At 36.9% G+C, this 11132-nt stretch overlaps 1 protein-coding gene across 2 annotated transcripts in view; it reads left to right on the top strand.

The window, feature by feature from the left end:
* The window catches only part of LOC126203232 (synaptic vesicle 2-related protein), a 103031-nt gene extending 92253 nt beyond the window's left edge, over positions 1–10778 (top strand). For both annotated transcript variants that reach the window (XM_049937477.1, XM_049937478.1), the window contains exons 12-13: positions 620–709; positions 10357–10778. In XM_049937477.1, the coding sequence (XP_049793434.1) occupies positions 620–709; positions 10357–10509 (243 nt within the window). In that variant the 3' untranslated portion in view covers positions 10510–10778. The remainder of the gene's footprint in view (positions 1–619; positions 710–10356) is intronic.
* The last annotated feature ends 354 nt before the right edge of the window (positions 10779–11132 follow it).

The raw sequence follows: 11132 nt of genomic DNA, 5'->3' as shown, positions 1-11132 counted from the left end.
CCCTCATCCCCACTCCTATTACCCCCACCCCCCACTCTTATTACCCCCCACTCTGATCCTCCCCCCACTCTGATCCTCCCCCCACTCTGATCCTCCCCCCCACTCTGATTCTCCCCCCCCACTCTGATCCTCCCCCCCACTCTGATCCTCCCCCTCCACTCTGATCCCCCCTGTCTGTCGCCCTCTCGCTGCTTCTGTGGGGTGTGTGTGTGTGTGTGTGTGTGTGTGTGTGTGTGTGTGTGTGTGTGTGTGTGTGTGTGTGTGAGAGAGAGAGAGAGAGAGAGAGAGAAGTGGCACATTGTTAATTCTGCTTTGTGGTCTCATTGTGTATGAAGTGGATTTCTTGCTAGATTTTCACCAATTTTTGTAGGATACAGTATAAATGGGAATGAACAGTTTTTCTCCTTCACCCCCACCCCATACCACCCCCCTCCACCCTGACACTGGTAATTTAATAGTGCTTAATTTGTTTGCCTGGTAGCTGCATCAGTTGTCCCTCTTGGAAATACATTAACTTCGTAAGAAAATGATATTTCATTTTGTAAACTTCCTATAGTCACAAAAATCTTCTATGTACATTCCTATTGTTGATTATGGCAATATATGTATCTTTCCAAAGGTGTATCCGACCCCTCTCCGAGCTGTTGGTGTAGGTACCTGCAGTGCCATGGCAAGATTAGGGGCAATGGTTACACCATATGTAGCCCAGGTCAGTAACTCGAAGTTAAAGCAAGTAACTCTATCAAATTAACCTTTCTTTCCTCAGTAGAGTGTAGATTGTGCAATTTCATGCTAGGTGAAGAGTGTGCAAGCATTTCGTTATACTGTGGAAACTATTCTCGTACTTATCTGTCAGCAGTCGGACGTGTTTAAAATATGAGTATGTTAGTTTCTTCTCTTTGATCTTCTAGTATCCACTCTTACTTAATATGTTATATCTAACAAACACACTGAAAGAAATGAGTGAGTGAATGAATGAATATGCAACTTAACTCGGACTATGAATCTACGTAAAACTGCAAACACAGTTATATCAACATAGACCACTTCTACAGTGTCATTACTACTGCTGAGTGTATGTGAATCACTCATAAAAATAATTAGTTTACTGTAGCACAGCATAACTTATACTGTCTGTACGAAAATGAAGTTTATGGAACCTGTAATTATTTCAAACTGTTTGGAACTGTGACTATTGATGATTCAACCATATCAAGCCCTATTTATCCTTACATTAATGGCAAATACTGTAGAAGTGGAATAATGCCAGTACTAATGATTAAAGGTACTTTGCCATCACTGGTCAGTAATAATTGGCTAGCTGCAGAACTTCTCTGCACCTAAGAGTTTTGCCTGCTAAACTTGCCCAGAGCTATATATAAATTGTGCACATATTAAGCAGTGAAAAATCCAGAATGTAATAACAACAGTAGCAATCTACCTCATTTCATATTGTTAATCGTGTATTAATGCTTCTTGTCTGTGGTTATATAGAAGGCAGTATATTGACTGACTGACTGACTCACTCACTCACTCACTCACTCACTGCCAAACCCAAATCACTAAGTATATGAACTTGAAATTGGGAAAAGGTGTAGATCTTATAACGTAGGTGTCATTTAAAAGGGATTTTTTGAAATTCTGCTTCTATGGGGACAAAATAGGGGATGAAGGTTTTTTTCAGAATTTCACTGTTAAGGTAACTATGAAGCTGGACCTACGAAAATTGGTATTTGGTTTCTGGGTCAGAAATAAATAAATATTTGTTTTAGTACTTTTAGAAATTTAACCTCTATGGTGGTGAAATAGTGGATGAAATTATTTTAAAACATAAATCATTGTTAAAGAGCTACTAAAGTATTTTTAAAGCTGTATCTATGAACATTGATATTTGACTTCTTGGTTACAAATAAAAAATATGTTTTGTGTTTTTTGATTTCGACCCATAAGGGTTGAAGTAGGGGATGAAATGTTTAATGGAAATATTTCATTACAAAAACATTTTTAATACTAAATCTATGAAAATTTGAGTTTGATTCTCAGTTAGAAATGAAAAAGAAAATGTAGCTAATTTTTTTTATTTTTTTAAAATTCAACCTGTAAGGGGGTAAAATAGAACTAGACTGATTTGCTGACTCATCATTGCTCAGCTCAAATCGTTAAGGATAGAAACTTGAAATTAGGATTGGGTGTGTATTTTACACTGTAGACATGGGTTAATAAGGGATTGTTAGAAAGTACACTCCTAAGGATGAGAAATACGGGATGAAAGGCTTTTTGAAAATATGATGCTGTTAATGGAATTTTGAAGCTAGAACTATGAAAATTGATGTTTGGTTTCTCAGTCAGAAATAAAAAAAATACATGTTTCAGCATTTTTAGAAATTCAACCCCTAATGGGGTAAAATGATGGGTGATTTTTTCTAACTAAATCATGTTTAAACATCTACTAAAGCATTTTTAAAGCTATGTCTATGAAGATTGGTATTTGATTCCTCGGTTATAAACACTAAAAAAAAATACAGTGTTTTTAAAAATTCCATCCCCTTAGGGAGTGAAATAGGGAATGAAAAGTTTTATGAAATTACTTCATTATGAAAGCATTCTCAAAGCTAAATATATGAACAGGGTGTATACGACCCGGGACAACTGGGAAATCTGGGAAAAACCCGGGAATTTTTCACTGTTTTAGTTTTCAGTTAAATTTTTGTAATTTTGACTAGTAAGAACCGATACTCTAACAAAGGATATTACTGTATCCCGATACTGCAGAATAATACTTCAACAATAAAACAAAAAAAGAGAAAAAAACGAAAATAACTTAAATTGCAAAGGAAATGCGCCATATACGACGACGACACACAGTGCTCATGCAAGCATCTGCCAACAGCAAAATGTGTCAAAGGCTTTATGAAGAGTACGCAATGCTTCATAACAACAAATTGCCTCCGATGAGTGTGAAGTCAAAACTGTTTACATTAGATTCTTTCAGCAGTTACGAACGGGCTCACGCACATGCGCAGCTGAGTCACATTTGAGCAGTAGATTCTCCCGATCCTGGCTATAGGAATGTGGCTGTTGGCTGTGCAAGCAGTCGCAGCAAGCGGCTAGATGCTACCAGGAATAGGGGGCGCCAAATTCATATTCTTGAGGGGGAAAAATACTTGTTTCACAAAGCACCTAGCATCCAGTGCACGTTTTGTCTATTGATTATTCATATGATTTTGAAACGCTTCCCTGTTGGTTTTTGAGCATTTTTGAACATATTTTAAGTTGATTTCTGAATAAATCATAAGCTGATTTTTGAAAGCGTACATAGTGTACCTGATGTCTCTGTCAGGAGAATCCTCGTCACATCTAGGAATAAACTTTCGACAGAAGAAAGGGGACGGGGCTATACGAGCTGAGCAGAGTAAAGCCGAATGGATGAATGCCATTCTCTGTCTGATTATGTGGTTGATTGGGTTTGCGAATGATCAGCGTTGTTATAATTACTAGTGAAATCCATAGATTCAGACTACCAGAATGGAAATAAATGACTGACAGGAATAACAAGTGAGAAAGATTACGTATTATTTTCTCGCTGTACTCAAGAAAATGAAATTTTGACAGAAAATTTTTGGCCAGGTCGCTACACTAGTAAGGACCAGTTGTACAGTCCCCGGCTAGCAGCCATTTAAGTTCTATTCTGGAAGTAACGCGGAAAATGTGTTGTACGAACATGTAATAACGCCTAACCAGATAACAATCGCGGGATAACTAAACCTGTGATTCTGGCAGGGTTAGTGAAATTAATTGGTGAACAAATTTTGACAACGGCAGGTGTAGCTGCAGAATTGGTGATGACAAGATTGTTTGTTAGAACGAGGAAGGAGAAGAAACGGGGACATCCCACAAATTATGAAAGAATAAGATGATTCCAAATTTATATAAAATTTCTTAATACTACTTTTCGATCTCATGCTTGAGAAGCTGGTGCGTATGAATGAAATGTGAAACTATTTCCTAACATAAAGCTTTTGGCTTGTAGTAGGCCTAATAGGCATTTGATATTGCCATTTCGTGAATTATATTCTGTCGTGTTATAAAAATGGCCATTTGTGCCAAAACAGTCTCGTTTATTTGGTGTGTCTTACAAAATTGCTCCAATATTAGAAAGGCCTGTTTTGTTTTATCTAGCAAACAGTAACAAAATAGACGTAATCAGATCGAGAAACTACACCAGTCTTGGGTATTATTTGTGTTAACAGCTTTTTCAGTATTAGATAATGACATTTCGATTTTTCATGTAGCGAATTGTTTGACGAGCTTTGATGAGGTAATAGATTCTTTCGCAGAAAGGAAAGCATGCCATGTAAAGCTGTAGCAAGATTAGAGAGAAAAAAATGATAGGAGTTAAGGATTGAAGAAATGTGTACTTCCTTGCATGTCTCTTTTCTTTATTGGTTTTATGTATCCTATATTTAATTTTATGTCACACAAAACAGCAAGTTATTAGCCAATAGGCAATAAAGAGTGCAAACTTTCTGAAGAATTCTTGTTCTCCTGATTACAAATAATCCCATGTGCTATTAATTGCGAGATTTTTTAAAGAGAGGGACAGGCTGTCAAACCGGCCCACTGGGAGCAGGAGAGGCAACACAGGACATTTCAGTTTCCACTATCCTGAATATAGTTTGATGGCATCCATTACAAAATAAACACATTTCAATTCCACAGAGCTAAATACAGTGATGTGCGATAGAAGAACGCTTTATCAAGAGGCGTGGCACTGCACTTTGGCACACTTTAAGACCAAATAACATGTCTTACATTTCCTCAAACACATGTTTTATGTTTCAGACTTTCCAGAAAGATGTGCGCTACAAGATGAACATATTTTTGAAAATTCGTTTTTTTTTTTTTTCTTTTTTTTTCTTTGACCCAGTTTGCAAATATCGTAGATCAGAGGCTGATGAGCAGAGCACTCTGAGTTATAGTGAATAGTCTCCACGTGACCTGTGTTTACATTTAGCAATTTTGCTGTTTCCCCTTTGTTTACTCTCACGTCAAATGAAAACAAAACAGATATCTGTGGCCGGGAGCTATCAAGTGAATTGAAATAAATTCACATAATTACGGAAGGCTAAAATTTTTCGTTTGTTTCAGATTTTATTTTATTTCCACCTTTCTGACTGTCAAGCATTAATCACCTTGCAGAAAAATGAAGTTATTTTTGTCTGTTTACTAAAGAAATTTGACTTTTGTTAACCTTTTCCGCAGAGGCAGTCAATGTATTTGAAACGAAATGTTTATTCCACATCACTGGCTAGTTTCAACTGTCCGCTGCATTTCAAGCGCATGTTTTTATCTTCTAGCTTCTAGCATGTATGGCATTATGACATAATAAAGAACCAAACATGATATAATACAGTACTGATGCTCCAAGAAAATTTATATCCCGAAAACCACACTGAAAAGCTTAATATCAGGTCGAGTTCTACTTGATTGGGAATCTGGACATACGAATGTGCACTTTAAGTATGCACTTTAAATGTGCACATTGTAGTATGTTTCATGAAATTCCAATGCTCTTGAAGTATCCTCTGTTGTCTTGTTTCTTTTCTGACATATTGTATGACCTTTCAATGTTTTACACGTATGTGCATACAGTCTTCTTACGTTGTGGTAGCTGCGCAAGCGCGGTGACGCCTGTTATCTGCGCTCTCTGGCAACTGCTGAAACGAACCTATTTCTAACAGGTTGCGGGAAAATATTGCGAAAGGTGGTTTGAAAAGTGTTACTTTCAAAGTAAATATCCTTCTACGTAAATTGAACTATGTGTGAGAATGTACCATGAATTTCTTAAATCACAGAGCGTTTTACTCTCATTTAAAAATCAGCTCTTTGATGATGAGCCATTTAGAAGAATTTTGAACCCTGAAGATCAGACATTGGTCATTATTAAAAATATTACTGGCACATTTGCTTTTCTTGTAGCAAAACTATGTATATTAGTTTAAACTGTTAACTTTCCCTGTTTGTGTGTTCGTGCTACGTAACAGTGATGTTGCTGTTGGCTGACTATATCACGTATCCTATGCTCTGAATATCCGCTGTCATTGGCTGCTGAGATCACATGACATGAGCTATGACTGGCTTACAGAAACGCATTGCAATCTCCATTTCAGTGATTCGGAAAGTAACATACGGTGTTTGGTGGAGTTCCAATGTATTCTTTCGTAATACGAAAATATGCAACGTACATGTTGCTGAACATAAAAGATATTTCCAAAATGTGTCTTTTTCTCTGAGTTTCATTTTCAAAAGTGCTGGAAAATTCTTGACCATTCAGAGGATTGATAAGGGAAAATATACTGTCACTTAACATGGAAAAAGCATGTTTTCACCCGGGAGAAAGTGTGTTTTTAACAGGGAAATCCGGGAAAAATCTGGGAATTTTTCTTCCTTGTCCACGCATACACCCTGATGAAAATTATTTGGCTTCTCTGTTAGAAATAAAAGAAATATGTTTTCACTGTTTTTGGAAGTATAACCTCCAAGGCAGCGAATAAGGGGATGAAAATTTCTGAGAAAATATTTCATTATATTAAAAAAAATTTAAAACTAAATCTATAAAAATTTGGATTTCACTTCTAAGTCAGATATAAAGAAATGTGTGTTGTGGAGTGAAAGACCTTTGGAAGTTTCACCACAAGAATTCGAAAAGCATGATTAATAAAAACCTTGGACTCCAAATATAAGAATCACTTTTTGGCCTTAATTAATGTGAAAAGTTTAGAAGGTCTTGCAATTATTGAACAACATAAAAATACAGTTAAAGAAAAACAAAAACACAACTTCGCAGACCATACTGTCCATGCGAGTGAAACAGCAAGCACTAAGCTAGTATACAGTAATTGTACACAATGATTATTTTATATTGTTTGCGAAAGTCTACAGATTTTTCCATAATTTGTGAGAAAAGCTTCTTCACTTCAAACTAATATTACAGTTTATTTTCTTAGCTTTCTTTCTTTGGACCTACAAAAAATAAAATAGGCAGAGTATTGAGCAGACATGGTATTCAGTCCATTTGCTGACATCTAAGAAAATTAAAGAGATATTGTGTCCAGTAAAAGACAATCTTGGTCTTTATGTTTCCGGAATTTATAAAATTCCTTATGAATGTGGTAGCAGTTACATTGGTCAGTCTGTAGAAAGAATGTCGGAACACTGCACAGAGCACTGACACACTATTAAATCTACATCTACACGATTACTCTGCAATTCACATGTAAGTGCTTGGCAGAAGGTTAATAGAATCCCTTCGAGACTGTTTCTCTTTTTTTTTCATCCTTGAATAGCCTGTGAGAAAAACAAATGCATAAATCATTTCATGAAAGCTCCAATTTCTCTTATTTATCACGGTTGTCTTTTCTCCCTATGTAGGTGGGAATTAAAAAAAAATGGCTTGGCATTTGGAGGAAAAAGTTGGTGATTGTAATTCCGTGAAAAGATCTCTCTACAATGGAAAAACACTTTATAGTTTCACTGATAGTCACTGGGACTTGTGTGCTATATTCATGACACTCTCCTCTATTTCGTGAAAGTATTAAATGAGTTGCCCATCTTTGAAGTTTTTCAGTGTCCTCAAGTCTTTTCTAATTGGTAAGAATACCGTACTATGTAAAAATACTCCAGAAGAGGTGGACAAGCACAGTGGAGGCAGCTTCTTTAGCAGGTTTTTTGCATCTTTTAACTGGTCTGTCAGTGAAACAGTCTTTGGTTGACCTTCCCTACAATAATTTCTTGGGGATGATTCTAATTTACATTGTTCATAATTGTTGAGTTCGTGTGATGCACAATGAGATTGACAATGAAGTGGGGTTGTAGATTGTGAAGGGGTGACAGGGTAGAGGAAAGGGAGAATGTCATGTAGGCAGTGTGGACTGTGCAGTAGGTTAGTGTAGATTGAGGCCAGAAAGATTATAGGTGTAAAGGATGTATTGCAAGGATGGCTCCCATCTGTGTAGTTGAGAAAATGTGATGTCGAAGTGAAGGATCCAGGTAGAAAGTGTTATGAAGTAGTCATTGAACTTAAGCATGTTGTACTCAGCATGATGTTCTGCCACTGGAAGGTCAACTTAACTCTCAGCCACAGTTTGGTGGACAGCTGATTGGTGGTCATACCTACATAAAGTGCTGTGCAGAAATTGCACCAAAGCCGGTATATGACAAGACTGCTTTCGTAGGTGGCTCTACATCTGACAGGAACGGATAAGTCTGCGACAGGACTAGAGTAGGACATTCTGGGGAGACTGAATTGGGCAGGTCTTGCACTTAGTTCTTCTTCAGGGATAGGGCCTTTGCAACAGGGTGTTGGGAGTGGGAGTGGCATAGGACCTAGATGTTGTGTAGATTGAGTGAGCAGTGAAATATCATTTCAGGAGTAATAGAAAGTATTGGTGGTAGGATGGTCCCTCATTTCCAGGCTTGGCAACAAATAGTTGAAGCTGTGTTGAAGGATGTGGTTCAGTTTTTCCAGCCTGCAGTGATAAATGGATGATAAAGAGGGTGCTCTTTTTCGGATGGTTCATGTGAATGGTGGGAGGATTAGGTGTGTATGAGGATATGGTGCAGGAAATCTATTTGCTGACTAGTTTTTTTTGGGGGGGGGGGGAGGGGGGGGGGGTTGGCAAATGCCTGTTGTGAAGTCCTTCAGCATACTGGGCAATGGAATTCTCGGCACTGCAGATACAACATCCACGGCTGGTCAGGCTAAATGGGAGTGATTTTTTGAAGTCTGTTACTCATGCTTGTTTTATAGATCTCAAATATAAATTTCAGAATAAGAAATAATCCAAGTTTTGTATGCTATTAACAAAAATCAAGAACGGCAACAACTCAGGTATATGTGGTGCATAGGCAGATGTAATGAGTCTGAGACTGGACTAGCTTTTGAGATACTGTGCTTTTTTTGTGTAAGTACATTAGCTCTCACACCTAATGACACTGGTGGCCAAATGTGCTGCAGGTGGATGCATGTGAGTGAATGTGTGTGTGAAAATGTAAGATCAATTTTCTCTAGAGTTATGAATAAACATGTAAATGTTGTAGTAGCTGGTGTACATTCTCGCCAAGAACTATTTCAGTGTATGGTGTAAGAGTTGACAGTTACGATATTGTGAAACAGTTCCCTGTTCCAGGTAATTCCCGACTTTAGACAGACAGTCACTTCTGCCATTATCGTGAACATTTATTCTTACACTCTTCAGTATGTAACACCATTGGTGATGCATAGTACCTCTATTCAGCATATTTGTTATGAATACAACACCCAGAATAAAATATTCCAGAGGTAAAATAGACCCTTCATTGAGATCTGTGGGCAGGTGCTACTCAGGACGTTGTCATCAAAACATAGTAAATGAGTGACTAAAGCAGTGAATGAGTTTTGCTATTTGGGAAGCAGTATGATTGACAGTAAATGAAGTGGAAAGAATATAAATAGCAGATTTGCAGTGGCAAAAAAATCTTTTTCTGGAAAAGAGAAAAATGTTGCTCTATAATGTAGTAAATTTAAGTTTTAGGAAATTTTTCTGGCAGTATTTGTGTTGTGTGTAGCTTTAGATGATAAATAGTATAAACAAGAAGAGATTAGAAACTTTTCAAAAATGGGTACTACAAAAGAATGCTGAAGATTAGATATGTAGAAACCCTAATAACTCATACAAAGTGATGTCCCCTCTGCCATGTACTTCAGTGGTTTGCAGCGAATAGATGTAGATGTATATGTAGATGGGGAACCTAACGAAAAAGTGCTGAACGTAATAGGGGAGATAAGAAATTTATTGTGTAATTTGGTAATGTAGAGAAGTGTGGAGAGTAAAAATTATAATGTGAAATCAAGTGTTGACTACAGTAAGCAGGTTTAAATGGATGTAGGTTGGAATAGTTATGCAGAGAGGAAGAGACCTATGCAAGTTAGACTAGCATGGAGAGCTGTATCAATCCAGTCTTTGGACTGAAGAAGATAAACATTTTACTTCGGGCATCCTGTAATCTGCGTTGTGCCTATTTCTACCAGCAGTAGAAGTTGGTGTTTGAAGGTTCAGACAGTACTTAGGAGAATTTACATATTCCTCTAAGTTTCTGTTGTGCTGTTATATAGGATGTACATACTAAATATATGTATCAGGAGTCAGTGAAGCTTTCATGTTATAGTTCACTGTGTCTGGTGTCTATTTTGGGTTCCTTAATTTGAATTTAACATTAATGTTAACTTTAGATATGTGCTAATTTTAATGGTATAAATTGGTGTCGTTGCCCCTATTTTATTTATTTGCTTTTAGTTGTATGCCTTTTTTTTTTTAGGTCTTGATGCAGGCATCACTGATACTTGCTACAGCAGTGTACGCAGTGGCCGCTATAATGGCAGCCATAGCTTGTTTTATATTGCCAGTTGAAACTCAAGGAAAGGAGATGAAGGATGCTGTTGCATCCAGACGAAATCCTTCTCCTCGTTGACACTGCATAGTAATTTTAAGTAATTTGTTAGTTATAGAAGTAGACGAAATTACAAGTCTCATCAAAGATCATGTGATACTGGGAATTGGGAGCCCCATAGAAATGTTATATGGGGTGACACAGTAATTATTGTGTTGCTGCTGTAGTGGCCAAGGAAGACCAAAAATGGGAAGCAGTGGATCATAAACTTGGTATTAACATTTCTTTACTATTAAGAGCTTGACAGCATAGTTGAGTAAGCATGAGAAAATTTTTATATATTACTTATTGACGTGCCTGTTATTGATTAGAATTCAGAAGTGCTCAAACTGGAATGAGAATTCATTGCAACTTTTTTTTAATATGTTCAGATTTTGCACATATAGACCAGAAACATTTAACAATTTCATTGATTCATAATGATTCTGTGCCAACAACTTCATATGTACCACATTTCAATATTCTTAAAAAAATTTCTTAAATCATCCATGGAATGTATCAATGGCATCTGTGGCAGCAAAGAAACAAGCATATCTTCTTTGAGTTCAGATGCAAAAATGACTTTCTGAAAGTCAGTTTGCCTGTTAACGTGGCTAACAAAGTTAAAACAATCATAGACTTGGTATTTTGTTAGGTACACATAT

Source organism: Schistocerca nitens, chromosome 9 (genome assembly GCF_023898315.1).
Source record: "Schistocerca nitens isolate TAMUIC-IGC-003100 chromosome 9, iqSchNite1.1, whole genome shotgun sequence".
NCBI lineage: Eukaryota > Metazoa > Arthropoda > Insecta > Orthoptera > Acrididae > Schistocerca > Schistocerca nitens.
The sequence above is the reverse complement of the archived record's forward strand: the minus strand, read 5'-3'. Positions and strand labels throughout refer to the sequence as shown.